The following is an 18,035-nucleotide window of genomic DNA, read 5'->3' on the forward strand; positions in this document are numbered from 1 at the left end:
TTCACACTTGACTGCTAATGTGAGTAATCAGTGATGATGATAGCGTTATCTTCCAGGGTGGTAACTCTGAAAACAGCGTTGCTGTTTTAAAATAGTTTTCACCATCTTCAGCAGCTCGCGGGTCAGGACTGCTACAGCGCACATGAGTGGATATTCTGGACAAAGCGAATTGCTGGTCATATTTTACGTGCATGTGTAGAATCATTTATCAACTGCGCTGCAATCAGCCAGCCCTCACATCAATCCCGCAGGTCTCAGAGAGCGGTGCAGAATACATAAACGCCTCATCGCTGCACCATTATATGGCTGTTTGTCTAGGAGCCGAGATGAAAACACACGAGAGCCCGAGGCATGAGACGCAGAGATATGAATTTTGCATCAATATGGGCCACAGACTGCACTCGTGGCTTTGACTTTTTCTTTCTACGTTTGAGTAAATCAGAGCGATTAGGGCCAGCGGACTCCTTTACAATGTGCTGACGTGGCACATATGTTAAATCGAGCACTGAGAGCTGTAATATTTCAAACAGTATCAGAAAGACACTCAGTGGGACATAGTGTAGTGTTCGGCTTTTATGTTTGGCTTTGTGATAAAGCTCGTGTTTGGATAGGATTAAGAACTGAGTGTGGCTTTCAGCCCCGCTCAGCAATTGGTGTAAACACGGAAATAATGTCAGGGTGAAAATAAAGTTTGTCTGAAGGCTTTTAATGTGTGTTCGCCAGCAAATCGAACTTCTTTTTTGCAGTATTTTCTTGCAGATTTGGAAAATTTTTGTTTTAATGCCCCACACGGTGCGGCAGCTCTCCCCGCAGACAGACAGTGCAGGGGCCCATCCAACTTTATTTCAAATTCTAGAGAAAAGTTGGAAAGATTTGCAGGAACTGATGCACAGTATATCTCTGATATGTCCATTTGATGGATGATACATCCTGAAAAACATAAGAACTCTTGGCTGTGAACACTCAGTGTAAACATCGCTTCAATTAAAGTTGAAATAAGCTGATGCAGGATATATGTGATGCTGTCAGCTGGTGCGAAATAAGGTGATTTTTCAAACTGTAATGCTTTTTCAAAAGCGAAGCATAAGCAGAAAATGAAATTTAATACACAGCTGATGGCCGGTTCCTCCATCAAAAGGAAATAGAGAAACATATTTATTTGTGTATTTTAGAGATTATTACTCACCAGCTCTATGTGTCACATGTAGTAAAACTCAGAAACTCAGTAAAACTCCAACAAATCAGAATTTAGAACAATTTCTTTTTCCCTTTGTGCTCACTTCACTCCATTGGTAATATTCCCATGGATGAATATATGTGTGTCTAACTGGCTTTCTATGAATGGATGACTGGACTCATTATTCATTAAAATAATTTTATGCTTTTATATATTTTATATTATACCAGCTGTATAATATACCTCAGTAACAATCTCATTTTATTGGGTGCTCCGCCCTATAGATCTGTTTCCAACAAGTTGTGACATAAAAGGAGAAAGAAGAAGAAATATCAAGAATATGCTTAAACCTTATAGTCAAATAAGATTGTTACAAGACATAATAGAAAGCATTAAAACAATTTTTGTGTTCTCTGTATTTCTTGTATGCTTGTTACTACAAAATGAATAAAAGCAAAACAAGAAGAAAATTATAAAATACTTAATTGTTCAGACTTATAGAGCAAAGGTTAATTTAGCTACTTTATTCCACTTCCACTTATAAATTAATAATTTTTACTCAGGCAGGAGGCAGGAGTCTAAATCGACTATGCTGTTCTGTAGCAAGAGTAGGGAGCAGGTGGAGGGGAGCCTGGATAGGTGGAGGTATGCACGGGAGAGAAGAGGAATGAAAGTCAGTCGAAGTGAGACAGAATACCTGTGTGAATGAGAGGAAGACGGGTGGAAAGGTGAACATGCAAGGAGGGCAAGTGGTGAAGGTGGGTGAGTTTAAATACCTGTGGCCAACCATCCACACGGGTGGAGTGGGTGGAGATGAGAGTCAGGGGTGATTTGTGACAGAAGGAAAGCAGCGAGAGTGAAAGGGAAGGTTTATTAGATGGTAGTGAGACCTGTGATGGTGCATGGTTTAAACTGAAAAAAGCCAGGGAGCTGAGCTGGAGGTGTTGAGTGAGAAATAAGTGGAGCAGAGAGGCAGGATACACAGGTGTGGTTTGGACATGCGCAGAGGAGGGAGAGTGGACATGATGGGCGTGGCAGAGTGTAGGATAGGGTGAGATGGAGGTAGATGACTCCTAAATGGGTTTATTCACTGCCATATATTCAAGCCCGATTCTATTAACTATTAAATGTTTTTTTTACTAATAATATATTAAATAATTTTGGGTTTTTAACTTAGTTTTCACTGTTTTCTGTCAGTAGGAGCAGCGCCCTCTGCTGGTGTCTCCAGACTTGGACCGCGGTTTCTCCTCCTGTTTGCTTCGGTACGTTCGTCTGTGTTAAACTCTTATAAATCCTTTAAATATGAGATTATTTCTGCTGTTAAACGGAGTGTTGTTTGTAATTTTCATGTGACAGTAGTCCTCCAGCGGTCAGTGTAACTCTGTCGGGCACAGGTGATCTCGGCTAGCGTAATTGATTAGCTCTAACAGCCGAGCTTGCTAGCTAACAGTCAGGCTAAATGATTTCTTCCAATAAATAAATAATAGGGTGACCAACGTTTTGTGCTGGTTGACTTATAAAAGCCTGTATGACATTTGAATTTCACCATTCATTAACCACACGGAGAAGGCATCGTTTAAATATGTTAAAAAAATGTTTTTATAAACAAACAGTATTATTAAAGTTCTTCATGTTGGGCCAAGTGTCCTCTTTTTTGGGAAGTCAAAATATGCTCACCCTATAAATAATAAAGAAAGAAGTCCATCCAATAGAAATTTGCTGGGGTTGTATCTGTCACTGAAATAATGAAAGGCAGGTCCATAATGAAAGTAATAATGTATTTGCACTAGTTTAATTTCAGCTCAGTGTGAGAGTCTTTACTGCCTGTTCTTAGTTCAAAGAGCTTCTAATTTCTCCGCTTTCTAGTCACATATGAAGTCAAATAATATTAATGAAGTTGAGAACATGTTAAGAAAAACAAGATGCCAGCTTCCTGTTTTTGTTTTGTTTGTTTTTTTCATTTGACCTTTTTGCTTTTGTTCTAATACTGCCGTTTTACCTGTTTACAGTATTTTTTTTATTGGATTACTGTTTCTTATACACGATGCCTGCTGCTAATGCATAGTAAGTTCTGAGCTTGAGGACAGAGAAGTGTTATGGACCAGATCTCATGTATTTATTTTCAATCCTGCAATTTTTATTTCTTTTCTCATTATTTTTATGTGTTTTCAGGTATGTAACTCAGTTTCTTCTCTTTTTCATTTTCTTTATTTGCAGTTCCTTTACTTCCTGTCTGTGCAGGGTGGAAGAGAAGACTGACAGCTGACACCCAGATGAACATCAGCCAGGTCAGGCCGGCTATCATGTTTACTGTAAATGTCCAGTTGTGTCTTAGTTCCATACTTCTCAGAGTCGTTATTTAATGAAAACGAATGCCTCATAGAAACAAGCACACAGATCAAATCTTAACCTCCTGAGACCCAAACTCTTCCACGGCATGCATTTTTAATTTCTCTTTGATATTTGGGCTGATTGGGACCTGATGAATGTAAAAACAAAGAATTACTAAAAAAAAAAAAATTGCCTAATTTTTGTTTCTGAGAAAAATGAGAGCCACTTATGAGGATATTTGATTAAAATTTCGATAGAACAGTAGCAGCATAATGTCCTCGTAAGTGGATATCAGGCCCTTGTAGAGCAAAATTGAGTATTTTGGTCTAAATAACCCAAAATGTGATGTGCACATATGTGGACGCAGGTCCTAGGAGGTTAAATAAAGACACATTCTGATTTCTTTAGCAGAATCACATGGAGAATGTGTAGCATTGAACATGGGACACATTTTGCCTGTCTTCTGTGTTATTTTGCTTCTGGATAAGCCGGTGACGGTTGCATGCTGTAATTTGGCTTTAGGCGTGTAAATATCAGAAATATTCATTGCTCCTTTGAGTATGGGAACCTTCGGCACGATAAATGTTTACTGCCTCAGCTAACAGGTGAGTTTCTGCCTGGGCTCTGTTTAATTGCTGTTCTGAAGTGCGCCTGCTGACGCTGCTGGCTGTTTTCGTTGCTCTCTGCAGATCTGCTCCTGGCTGATTGTTCTGGTATCTGTTGGCTGAAGCTTTGAGCGTTCATACTGCTGTGTGCAGTGTTTGTTTTAACTCTTTGTAAACTTTATCCTGCTGGCTGAGCTGCAGTCATTTCCCCGTTTTTTGCTTGGCACATGCAGTTGGTGCTTTCATGAACAACATGGAGTGTGAACACAGGTTATTTGAGCCATCAGTCGGGTTATTTTTTGTTTTTGTTGTGTCTGTTGGCTGTTCGCAGGAAAAGCTACCAGGCCAAATTTCATGACAGTTTGTGGAGATGTGCAGCTTATGATTAAATATTGATGAATTAACCCATTAAATATTAGCATAGACATAGATCTGTCATAGACATAGATCAACCAATGGATTATTTGGATTGACATCTCCGCAGACAAATTCCTACTCTCGTTTTTTAAAAATGTGGTAATATTTACCATCTCAGCTCAAACGCCTCGTTTCCCTCTTACTTACAGTGCTTCAGATTTTTATACCGCCTTTGCTTTTTGTTTTATTTCGAGTGCGGCCTTTCTCTGCGGCTGCAGGGGCAGCTCTCTGTGTTTGCTCTCTTTAGAGATTGGCAGCCAGATACAACAGCAGCACCCTGACTGAGCTGTTTGCACGCGACTGTTGTGTGAATGAGTGTTGATCGTATGGTTTGTTACCCAGATGGATGCTGTGAGCTGTGTGAAGGGATATTCTGTTGTTTGCAACTTTCTCATTTTACATAATTTTACATCTTTTTACATTTTACTGTAGCTGAAACCAAAACGCCATGGTTTTTGAGCCTGCAGTTAATATTTAAACACATCTAAGATCAAGTGAGGACAGATATGGAAGTCAAGTTGTTGTCAGGGCAGTACCTCTTGTACAGCAATATTTTTTGTAGGGATTTTATCATTTGAACAATAATAACAACAATATTGACTGATATGTGAATGTGAATCAGTTGTTTTATCTACAAAAACATTGACTGAACATTAGAAAATATGAGATTCGGCTAACAGAAAGATATTTCTTAAGCTCTGCAACTCTTTGAACCCTCTGTTGCTCCTTTGGGAATTCAGACTTTTCAGCGACAACATAAAAATACAGATTTTGTTGTTGTAAATGGATAAACATCCCTCTTTTCTTTTCCCAGGTGAAATAATTTGGTTGTCTTTCTGTGTTAGTTACCATACGTACTGATCTACAGGGTCATTTAGGAAAAACCGCTTGTTTGATTTGACCAAGTCTTGTTTAAATGTCTGTAGATTATAAGGGATCTGTGGAATCGCAGACCCTACGCTACTTCACTGAAAAATGGTTCCACTTAGGGGTGGGCGATAGAAACGATATAAATTTGGCCAACGATAGAGATTTTGACTATATCGCTCTATTGCGATAGCGCATGTTGATGATGTCATCAAGCTGCACCTGTTTTGGTCGAAAGCATGGCAGCGGCTAAAACCATTATCTGCAAATTATGGCGGGCGACAGTCATAGCAAAGAGATGAAGCACTTTTGAAATATGGGGAAAGCCAAAAACTGCTATGCGATTGCATTTGTCCCTGATCACCAGAATCCCTCACGTTAACTTTTATCGAGTGGAAAAAGTTAGCGTTCATCCTTCAGCTTCACTGTGCTAATGTTATGCTAACATAGCTGTGTCGCTAGCAATCACGTAGCACAACATTATATACCAGGTAGCCCAACTTCAGTAACCCTACAAACGTCACTGCTGTTTAGTTTTCTGTCTTCATTTATGTTGGAAGTTATAGCAGAGCTGTACGTTTTAATTAGTTTCAAAAATCTCTCAGTCAGAACATGGTATGAAATGTTTAGGTGGAAACTAGCGAGCTAACTTCCTGTTAACTTCTAACTCCGTTAAATTTGGCAAAATTCTGTTTTCATGGATGTTAAACTTAATTGTTACACTCGATAAAGCAGCAACGCTGATAATTTTATTAAAGATTAAAGAATTTAGACCGTTTTTAACTCTCAGTGTTCGTTTGACTTTGGGACCTGAAGTAGACGGAGTTTTGGACCCAGATTACTCCGCGAAGCTCCTCACTACGGCAGCCGTAATGCTCTGACAATCCATCAAGCAGTGCGGCTTACCAAAGTTGTACTAAAACATTTTTTTAACAGATTTCTGCAGCCAAAATCAGTTCGAGGTCAGTGAGCCTGGTTCTGCCGGAGGTTTCTTCCTGTTAAAAGGGAGTTTTTCCTTCCCACTGTCGCCAAAGTGCTTGCTCATAGGGGGTCATATGATTGTTGGGCTTTTCTCTGTATCTATGAAGTGCCTTGAGGCGACATTTGTTGTGATTTGGCGCTATATAAATAAAATTGAATTGAATTGAATTGAATTGAATTAAGCACAACCAGAATTCATACATAAGGCACACTCTCGATTTTTGAGAAAATTAAAGGATTTTATAGTGTGGAAAATACGTTATACAGAAGAAAAGAATATATCGTGATATATATCGTCACTGCACATGCTTCAAATTATATCGCGATATGAAATTTAGGCCATATCGCCCAGCCCTAGTTCCACTATACTGTATTTATTCTTTCTGTATGATTTGATGGACTGTGTGCATAATACAACACAAGTTTAAATGAGAGAACCACTTTCTTTATATGTCCTTTGAATATGAGAGGACACAGATGAAGAGGACAGAGGATGATCCCAAAAGACCCTTGAGATGGCCTTGTTCTTTATTAAAGGGTAGTGTGACAATGGAAATACATGATGCTTTATATGGTTTTCCCTTTAAAATCTCAGTCAAATTACATTAATGACCAGTGGAGCAGGAAGTCTCAGAACAACGGTGCGCCCAAGGTTGTGGACTTAGAAATTTACGGAAGACATGTCAGTGGTTTGATCACAAAATCATATCGATAATTTATCACTCAATCAAAATGGTGGGAAACTGAAGTGAATTTGTAGGAAATGAGAGCAGAAAATCACAAGTTGTAATCAGATCGAGAGGCTACAGTATATTGTCTCCCAGTATTCGTTCACATAGCAACACAGCATTTAAAAATCGTTTAAATAACAATCAACGGGTTAAATTCTTATGTATTAAATACTTTTCAACATTGCCTTTTTTAAAATTTGTATTTCAGTTTGGCTTATAAAGTCCCAGCAGTAACTTGTTTTCGAGTGTCTTCTCCTTTTACATATCACTGCCCAAGATATTATTGCACTGATAATTGAGAGTCAATGCTCTCAAATACACTGTTGGTGTAGAGTTTTATTTTTGCTTTAACCAGAGGCTGAGGGGAGAACCTCCAGGCATTCCTTGAAGGGGCTCAGTCACAGAGCCTAATGGAGGACTGTTAAGGATGGTGGTTCAGACCTCAGACTCCAGGCTTGAAACCCTACCCCAGGGCTTTGGCACATAGGGACTGTTGACTCTTTGCGCAACCAACACCTGCCTCCGGTCTCTAGGCCCAGAGCCTGGGTCTTCCCTCTTTCCTGTGCCATCGTAGGCCCCAAACATATTGTTGTGGTAAACCATCTGCCTGTCACTCATACGAGGCAGCATTGCTGCATTGTCTGGGCAGTGGCTTGTACAGGGAAACAAGTGGCACATGTCCTTGGAACTGTTGTAGAACTGGGGCGCTCCCTGAGCCAGTGGCCCCACGTACACTGGTAAGTCTGTGTACGAGTTCAGGTAGGTGGAATAGTGTCTGTGCACCACTGTGGAGGAAGAACGGCGCAGGGCGGCTGCGTTCTGCAGAATGGCTTCCCTGTAAGAGGGCAGCCGGGTGGACTCGGAGTACTTGAGCTTTTGCTTGTAGGGGTAGGAGCCCATGTGGGCTGGGTCCAAGTAGGCTGGCTCAGCAGCCAAAGGGTAGCAGGACAGGTTGTGCCCCAGACTGCCATATAGCTTGTGGGGTTTGGGGTTAGCCACTACCACCCGTGGAAACAGGTCAGGCATGTCTCCTCTGGTCGGGGGAGATGTGGATGTCGAAGGCTTTGTTTCATCTACCTGATGGATCCTGTCATTGCCCCATGTGGCTTTGAGGAATGAGGCGCGGCGGTTCAGCTTGTCCTTTCCGAGGAGTGGTATGTCGTCCATGTCGGGTTCCAGGTAGGACTTCATGCAGGAGTTGCAGCTGGTGCTGCCACTAGGGTAGTGTCCTGCGGTGCAAGGCATGGCAGCTGCATTGGAGGCGTGGTTGCTTAGGAGGTGATTTGCTCTCAGCTCGGCGAGGCAGGTTTGAGGTCCATCGTAATCGCCTCTTACTCTTGGGTCTGCAGCATCAAACACATAGCTATGGGACCTCCTCCTGCGGCTCACACAGTCAGGGGGGTAGCTGAACTTCCTCCTCAGGGGTGCTCTGTGTTCCATGTAGATATCTGGCATCTGGAAGTCCCTGTAAGTGGCAAAAGGAGAGATGGGGTGACGGGCTTGGTTCTCCACATACAGCCTGCTGCTGGGATGGGGGTTTGACGGTCCGGCAGGAGAAGGATCCCTTATGGCGATGTGAGGGCTGCTGAGACTGGAGATGGGCAGAGTCCTCTCTAAGATGTGCTGACTGCTGCGGGCGGGCAGCGTGTACCGGAGTGGGGTGGGTCGAGTTACCACCCGGGGCTTATCCAGGAGGGTTTGGGATGAAGAATCCCCGTAATGAATGGGAAAGGTGGGTGTAATGGCCCTCTGAGGGTACGGAGAATGGTTGTCTGTGATGCTTGAGATGTAGGGCAGGCGTCCGTGAGTCATGTCTGTGGTGGTAATTCTGGGCGGCAGGGCAGCTCGCACATTGTCGGCCCCCCGCCTGCTCCAGTTCTCTATTGTTTTGGTGGCATTATCCAAAGAGTTCTCCACCCTTGCAGAGGACACCATGTCCTTGGCTGTTTTAAGCATCTTTAGCATATTGGCTTGTGTATAGTTAGAAGTGACGTCCGGACTCTGTATGCTCCCGTTGTGGTCAGCGGACTCTACCCCATTGAAGCAGCTGTAGATGCCCTGTGGAGAGGTGGAAAGTTAAAATTAATATGTGTAAACTTCATTAGATACCAGAATGACCGGCAATTTCATCAACTGAGTGGGATAAAAAAAAAAAAAAGAGATTTTATTGACATGCTGACCTAGTAAAGTGGAAAAAATGACAGAAAACTGTAACTGCAGAAGGAGAGTCGTTATTGTTTTGATGGTTTATGTGCGCGTTGCTGTGATTGAAATGTTGTTTGGACACAGCTTCATCTCAGGAATATAAATGAGTGATTTGCTGATCGTGCACTTACCATATTAGTTTTTCCACTTTTATCCCATCAGCTATATTTTACATCCACATTGCATATCTCTTTGGAATCCTTAATCTCATTTTTGACTACACTAGACACACAGATGAAGTTTATTTTTTTTAATGGGGCAATTTAAATTCAGTTTCACCGGCAGCACAACTGCCACTTTATTCCAGTATCTCTGAAGTCCCTTCATTGCTTTAAGCTCACTGTATTTTACAGTCTTTCTTTTACAGATTGCTACACTTGAACTATTGTGGTTGTTTTACTCACCTACTGGATTTCCAATATCTTTTAATGCTCTACTTTGAAGGAGACCTCAAAAAGGATGCAGCATTTTTTACAATTGGGAATTTTTGTGCCGTTAGTTTGCGTAAACATGAGCACTGAATCTGTTTGGGTGAATTTTCCTTGTTGGGAACTTATTATTATTATTATAGATTGTTTTTTAGATTTTACTGACAGCACATGAATGCACTTCTTAAAGCTACGTGGCTGATGAAAGTAACATAAACCACTTGGGTACTTACTCTGCTGATAGCTAGGAGGAAGTCCAAGCGCTCCGATTTGTGGACTGAATGTCGTAGTTTCCAGTAGAGGAGATGTTCCCAAGCAAAAACCAGCAGGCTCAGGCCCATGGCAACAAGCAGCATGTAGAAGACCCCCGCCATATTGTCAATGTCCAGCTTACTGCTCATGACTTCTTTCTTTTCATTACGGCAGATGCCAGTGAGCCAGACGGTCTGCAGCTTTTGTGTGTCACCTGTGAGCGAGGAGCACAGAAAACAGGCTTAAGCTCTATTTGCATAACACTAGCAGTATTTTTAGGGAGTAATAGAACACCCTCCAATCTCCTTTGAACATCATTCACATGGGATAATGAAATTCTTTCAGATAATCAGTACCCCAGATAAAACAGAGTAAAGTAGTTTTTTTTTGCAAATTGCAAAATCCTGGGCGGACAGCGGTTGTTTGTCTAAAACAAGGGGTCTCAAACTGCAGCCCCACAGACCAGGTGGGAGCATGGGTAACATTTACCTGGCTGCAAGAAGGAAATGCACCTCTGTGAATTTAATTCATGCAAAGTTCATATTGAACTAAGCAGAAAACAAGACCAAGGTAGCATTTCTTTTCAGTTTCAGGGTCACCTTTATTATAGTCTTTTAGGTTTGTGCAGATGCAGACAACAATCTGAGGGGGCAGACTCAGTGCAAGTAAGGCATTACAAGCCTATTATATGTCTTGCTATGTTATGCGATATCTCCACATGTTACCGACTGCGACTTGTCTTGGTGCACGCATGCATGCACACTCAAGTCCTCGCACGCACTTCTGCTTCCTTTGGAATAAATGTGCATGTGTGGAATGGCTGCATCTCAAAATGAGAGAAAACACAAGGATGGTTTCATTTTTAAATTAACAGCCTCTACTACTTTGTTGTTGAAAGACGTATGTATGCAGAGGTCATGGCGGACACTAGAGGAGATTTTTCCCACATATGAAAAAACACTGGAGGACTCAGAATGACCTTTAATAATTAAATAATTAATTAATTACCAAAAAGATCCAGGCAACTGATCAAATGATAACTTTCAACTTGTTCCCACTAATTACGGTGTCTAAATCATGCTTTTTTTTGTGCTGTATAAACGACTCCCTCCAACTGCTGCAGCTGCAGCGTCTCTCGTAATGTTGGATAAGGGAAGTGCTCTCTGGTGTGTGTATTTCTCTGTAGTGCTCTGTTTGTTTTGTTTGATCAGTACAGTATGCATTACAGAGGGTGGAAAGTGCTACCTTAACAAGTGAACTTTAACCCCCAGCCCCTGTATGTCCTGCACCGACGCCATTGGTTATTTGTGATTTATCAGGGGGACGATACGATGATCCAGTGATGGAGACCATCGCCCAGCCTTATGGCTGTTATTGCAAAGAAAGCTTTCATATCGCTGGCTCTAGCAAACATGTTAGCAGCGATATCAGTAAAAATAAAGCTACAAATCAAAAGAAACATAAACCACCATCCAGATCATCTGAAAACATTTTTTGGCAACACCAACAGTGTTGGCTCAGTTACTTGTTTGCTTCCTAAACTGCCTCCACAAAAATTGAGATCTTTATGTTTATGACAGCTGTTGTCTTCCTCTTCTTCCCTCTAGAATAAAAATCTTCCTGCCTAAATCGTGCACTGATCTGAGCAGTGATAAGTCTGACAGTCTGCTTTATTATCCAAATGTTTACCTACTGCATATTCTGCCAAAGGTTATTGGGATTTTGCCCGAGGCTTTGCAATAATTTGCCTAAGGACCTCATGAATCATGAAAGTTTCTTTATTGCTTTTATGATCCTTCATTCTCTCATTCAGATACATTTTACTGTAATAATATTGTGGCCCTTTTATTACAACAGTATAGGTTTTGCTTTCAATCATTAGAAATTTTTCTTATTCAGCTTCATGGGAATACTGCAAATATTAAAGCAATCTATTAAATGAAGAATTTACCATCAGCCAGGAACTGGAGCAGGGCCAGGTCGATGGGTCGTTTCCAGCGTGAATCCTTCTGGAGTGCAATGCCATAACCAGTGGTAGCAAACACTTTGCCACTGCCAATTGTCACCAGCTTACAGCCTTCATCTTTGCCAGCCATGTAATTCAACACAGCAGCGTCATAGATAAAAGCATCCAGTTTCCTAGCAGGGTAAAGAAAAGGATTTTTACTCAAATGGCCATCGTGTAATTGTCTGGCTCTTCTTTCAGTCGCACGTCTGCTGCGAGGAGACTTTTTTACGATTCCTGGCAGACACTTACCCTGTTTTGAGGCTGTTAAGGGCATCCTCCACTCCCTTCTGGTTGTATTTGACCATGTGGGCATGCATCTCGGGATAGTTGCTCCTTATGTTGCGCTCTGTGCTGCCATTTGGGACGGTACCAAAGCGGAATGGAGGATACTGCTCCTGCGGCTTTTGAAACTGGAAGTAGAATAACAATTTTTAATGACAAAAATAATGTTGATCGAATAAGCGTCTCAGGAGAGACGATGGCATATAGACATAGATTATCCACTCTGATGTTTTATGAGGAAGCACTTCTCCTCGTGTGAAAGAGAAATAAGAACAAGGAGGCTCAAGGAAAAACTGAAATGTGATGATTACAATTAAAAAACAAACAAAAACCTGATCTTTGGATCCAATATTGTCTGTTTTCAGACAAAATAATTCACAGCATGCCGAAGTTTTTGTTTTGTTTTGTTTTTTCATTGAAGGAAGTCTTTCTAAATTGAATAAAACTGAACAATACAACTAAGCTCCACAATGCTGGTTGGTGGCTTCTGTATTGTGGTGTTTAGCTTCTAGATGTAGCTCCTGTAGGCTGTTCTGTTGGAGCTGATTGTGTCTGATTACAAGCTGAACATCAAGTTACTTTGTATAAAATTTCTGCATCTCAGAAAGACAGAGTGCTTGTGAACAGACTGAGATTAAACACAAATCGTCAGCTGTTAAAATAAAGAAACCGGAGTAGCAGAGTACAGGTTACAGTGTTGGCATTATGAGGAACACCAGTGCAGTCTCCGCCCGTAACGTATCCCGTCTTCATATTTAGACATGAAATATCAATATTGTGATAAAATGCACAGAGATTGATATGTAAATAAATTATATTTGTTTGTACAGTTATGCGTTTCATCACCTCGTTGCTCAAAAAACGAAGTTATTAATGAATTTGAACAGTCCCGTTATCTGTTTTTTAATTTTCTCTAGGATTCATAATAATATAATCATTGTGATTGGTTTTTTTTCAAATTCTACTATGACTATCTAATTATATTACAGTGAAAATCTGATAATGTGACAGATAATATGAGAAAACAGAGAAATGACATTTGCTGCAGTCTGCATGGCAGTGACACACAGCTAACACTTCTGGAGGAAATCACATCAGCTGCAGCAAAGGCTGCTGACATCAGCACAGGATCAGCGTTATTAATGGTCAGTCGGGGCCCTGTAGTACGAAGCAAGTACAACATACCCAGGATATCATTTCACCTCACTTACTCCAACACTGGCAATCAGGGTAAGCAGCTCAATAAATCAACCCAGGCCTTTCAATCATGTCCTCATGACTGATGTCATTGGCATCATCTGACCACAAATAAGACTCCCCAAAGGAACATGAAACTATATTATCTTAAAAATAAGAGGCTACACTGACTTTACAGACTGAAACTAACACAGCTGCTACAGAAAAACCGCCTGTATGAGTGACTGACAGTCAGTGTGCAGTAGTGTAGTATCGCCTATCTGAAGCCAAGGTGAAAAGGGCTGAACTATTAATGCTAGTATTAACGCTCTGTCATTAAGGCACCAATTAATTATTTTATTTTATTAGATTTTAGATGTGCGGAAGATTTTTAGTTTTCATTTGTTCATCTGCAGAATGGTCAACAAAATCCACCCAAGGGTGTCAAACATACGGCCCAGGGGCCAGAATCTGCCCAGCAACGGAAAAGCATTTTGGCCCACTAGAGGTTTTTTCACTAATAAAGACTTCCCACATGGTCATTCTTGGTACACTGAAGTAATTAAGTAATAGAAAAACATTTAAATGACAGAAAAGTTCCCATCTGCTATAAAAACGTTTGGATCTACAGCAAAAAACAGTGCTAGGCTGTGAGCTAACCGATGTTTTTCTGTAATTTTACACATTTATTTCTTACAGTTTAAGCCCAAAGAGTCGCGCTGATAGATTTCTTTCATTTACTGAAGCAACATTTATTAACCTTGTAGAAAAACTGAGACGTTCTGTTGAAATTGCAAGTGTAGTTGAACTCCTTTACACTGACAGACGGGAGCTTCAGCGGAGTGGGCCGTATGTAGTCCATGTGTTGGACATGCCTGGCTTAGACAGTGTAATTTGATAAGGTCCACAGGTACAAATGGATGTCCTGCTTTAGGGTTTTATATCAAGGAGCATAAACAATAAAATTGTTGTGAAATTGTTTGCAGCCAACAGAAGAAATATAAAGGACTAAAGCTGCAAATAAGAATCTTTAGACCCTCCTGGTATCCACACAGAGGTCCCAGGGATCTTCCAGGGTGACGCTATTGTCTCAAGAACTGATTGGTCAGTAGGCGCTGATCTGATACCTGTTGATCTTTACAATTCAAGCCATCAGACATGAACTTCTGAACATCTGGCACACTGTCCAAAAGTCAAAAATGCACAAATATACGACACAGTATTCCTGATAGGAGTATCAGACTGGACCTCCCTGAATCCACCTGGATGAAGATTTTGCAGAAAGCCATCAGGATAACGAATATTTTTCACCATCAACTCTGAAGAAAAAGCATCGCATGAACTGTGGTTCTGGAGAATTATTACACCCCAACTTTAAAGGTTAGAGATGCAGTGCCAAAAGAAGTTAGGGGTAGCGACGTGTTACCGACTTGCAAAAAGTTGTTGTGTAAGTGAAGTGCCTTTTCTGGACAAACGAGGTAATCATCTCTCTTAACACTGCAGTGTCTTGAAAGTAGCTGAGCTTGTCTGTATCACTGTCCTCTGATACAAGGTCACGTTCTGTGGTGTCTTCTTGTACCTCATTTACATTTACTTAACCTAAGGGGTTCGGCACAGCTGGACCAACAGCAGTTGAGCGCTCACTTCCCACCATGCTGCCATGCAGAATTCCTTTTAATAATCTATGGGCTCACTGTCAGACTGATTCTGTTTCCTTCGCTGCGTGGCAGAGTTAATGTATGATGAAACTGGAATTGTAAATGACTTTGCTAGAATCGTAATGAGCGGCGGGCTGCTTGGTCTTTTCCTCAAATGCCTCTTTAATCCCTTCAGTTGCCTGCAAGCAAAAAGTCTGCAAATCATTTTTTGTGCTGATGGTTTAACATGGATTTCCTCGTCAATATTCCTATGAAACACATCCCCAGGCCAGACAAATATGCATAAGATAATACCAGAAAAATATAATCGCCGTCTACCCAGAAAATCCACTTGTGTATTATGTTTCACGGGCTTTCCGTTGACATCACCGTCCAAAGAGTCTGGCTATGTAATTCAATTTCCCCACTTACTGTGTGAACCCTTTTGTGTTTTGCAGGGAAAGTGGAAAGTCACAGCTATGACATTGGCATTTCTGGATGTTTACACTTCATAGCTCTGCCACATGTTGTTTGCACTCCTAAAATAGAGCACTTTCCTAAGCTGTACATTAAACACAGCAACACGCTCAGGACGGTCAATGACAGAGGTCTGTACCTTTTTGTCACTCAGTCCGGACACTGTGTCGATGTACTGCTCCTGGATCATAAAGGCTGCCAGGTTGGCTGTGTAGGAAGCCAGGAAGATGACAGCAAAGAAAGCCCAGACCAGGACCATGATCTTGCTAGTGGTGCCCTTTGGATTCTCAACAGGGACAGAGTTATTGAAGACAATTCCCCACAGCAGCCACACAGACTTCCCGATGGTAAAGGTGGGACCTCCGGGATCTAGAAAGGATGAAGTAAAGAGGGGACGATTTAGTACCGGCCAAGACGATGACCCAAGTATCTGTGAAATCTAACATGTTTATTTGTTAATTAATATCTTGAGTTGTTTTTTGGTAACATATTAGAGCTAGAGAAAACTTTAGGGATGAACAAACATGGTGTCGGCAGAAATGACCCTTGTTTGGCTAACATTTGACATTCATCAATTTTATGCTGGTTGAATATTTAAGTATGGTTTGATGAAGGCCTGAAATACTTATTGTTCAGTCTTTCACTTCTGATGATAATTGAGTTTTTCCACTAATGGCTCAATCACAGTAAACTAGAAATGGGAAGGCAACATCCTTGAAAATTGGTAGTTGCCTTGTAGTTTGGTGATTGCACAGGTTGGCTGGTGGGAGGCAACCAGTCTCCAAACAGTTACTGTACAATTTAGATCGACTGCAGTCACTCTGAGATGGACTAGTGAAGATTTGTGGATTATCTCAGTCAGTTTGCGCCATCTGTGATGTGACTCTTTGCAATTTGAGAACACACCGGTTGCAACTGGTATTTGATTAGATAAGTATATACAAAATAGTGTTGTCCAAGTTTGCCTATGTCAGCTTTCATTTAACTCTTTATTACCCAAATATTACTGACTGGACTTGTGTTGAAATTTTGGCTGTAAAATGACAAAATAAACCACATTTTTCAGAAACTGTTTGAATTTTCTCTGTAGCTCCAAATGGCTGAGGAGTTATGGAACTGTGAAGCACACATATCATGTGCTTCCATGTTAAACCACATATCCCTGTAAAGTTTGTCTCTTCTTTCTGAAACCAATTGAATTTTGTCTCAAGCACAAATGGTAACAGAGCCACGGTCATTTACAGAGGGCTTGTAAAATGGGTCCACGATCGGGTGAATGGGTAAGAAAAAAAGGGTGAAGTCGCTGTGCTGCAGCAAGAGTGAAAAAACTAATCTTTTAATTATTAAAGCGCTACACAAATCCCCTTATTTATCCTTTTAGTTCAGATGTGATGTTTTCTCATTTAAATTTACATGAAACATATGTAATTTGTATAAACTTTTATACAATAAACAATTTTATTTTGAGGCCCAAAATCTTTTTTTTGCCATAGAGTTAGATTGATATACAGGTGACTGAGTTATTGGTGTAGTATTTCAGTCTAAATCAAACTGACTTATGCAGCAATAATATGTAACTGAATGTGCTGATGGTCACAAAGACACCAGTTAGGTAAATCTCAAGTTACATGTCAAAAAGAACATGATTGGTGTTTTATTATTTATTGTTTTATTGTTTATATTGTTACCTTTGTGACATCATATATGTCGTACTTTATAAAATATATAAAAATAAAGACTGCTGTAATAAAGATTAAATGGGTTTAACCCATATGTCCTTCATCCATTATAAAATATTTCATAGACCCACATGGCTCTGAAATGAAACTGCTGCGTCTCAATCTACCAGGCATCGATCCAACATGTGGCCACTGTAAACAGGATTGGATATGAAACCTTTAACAAGTCAGGTCTGCCATGTTTTAAATCAGTTTTTAAAATTACATTAAAATGGTATTTTGCTGCTGCATACTGGAAAAAAGTTTGTTTGCTAGTTTAAAATGGAAAATGTATATCTTGATCAATATTTTCTGCATACCATCTTAACTGGATTAAATTCCACTTTAAACTTTCCGAGAATGTTTGCGAATTCAGAAAAAATAAAGATGTAAAATGGTTTTGTGCGTGCAAACATTTTAAGAAGATTTTCATGGATACAAATAACCAAAATGACGCTCACTGAGCCCTAAATGCAGGTCAGTTTTCCATTAGAGAAAATCTCATTGGGGTACCCAACACAGTATTTGGTAAATGTTGCTACCAAAATATCACTGAATTAAAACAAAAGATGATTTTTTTCTATCCTCTGGCAAACATTCACCTTAAAGAAGAAATGAGTCCTAGACAATTAAGAGTCTGAGGCTTTTAGCCGGAATAAATCATTATTCATCTCTTTTAATTATATTTAATGGCAAAACGCACTGATTACTGCAATATCTTTTCATTGCTTTAGATGACGGTT

The 18,035-nt window shown here is 40.5% G+C and overlaps 1 protein-coding gene and 1 long non-coding RNA gene across 2 annotated transcripts in view; one reads left to right on the plus strand and one right to left on the minus strand.

Moving 5' to 3' along the window:
- Positions 1-1,776: 1,776 nt before the first annotated feature.
- Positions 1,777-15,715, plus strand: LOC146519466 (uncharacterized). The gene is made up of 4 exons (XR_014873895.1): positions 1,777-2,239; positions 2,375-2,439; positions 3,395-3,465; positions 15,556-15,715. It is a non-coding gene; the product is annotated as an uncharacterized LOC146519466 (long non-coding RNA).
- The window catches only part of grin2ca (glutamate receptor, ionotropic, N-methyl D-aspartate 2Ca), an 84,889-nt gene continuing 73,728 nt past the window's right edge, over positions 6,875-18,035 (minus strand). The window contains exons 9-13 of the mRNA XM_085158173.1: positions 15,714-15,943; positions 12,252-12,412; positions 11,946-12,133; positions 9,976-10,208; positions 6,875-9,167 (exon numbers count right to left, since the gene is read on the minus strand). Coding sequence (XP_085014299.1) covers positions 7,545-9,167; positions 9,976-10,208; positions 11,946-12,133; positions 12,252-12,412; positions 15,714-15,943 — 2,435 coding nt within the window. The 3' untranslated portion in view covers positions 6,875-7,544. The remainder of the gene's footprint in view (positions 9,168-9,975; positions 10,209-11,945; positions 12,134-12,251; positions 12,413-15,713; positions 15,944-18,035) is intronic.

The sequence above is a fragment of the Neolamprologus multifasciatus genome, chromosome 4 (genome assembly GCF_963576455.1).
Source record: "Neolamprologus multifasciatus chromosome 4, fNeoMul1.2, whole genome shotgun sequence".
NCBI lineage: Eukaryota > Metazoa > Chordata > Actinopteri > Cichliformes > Cichlidae > Neolamprologus > Neolamprologus multifasciatus.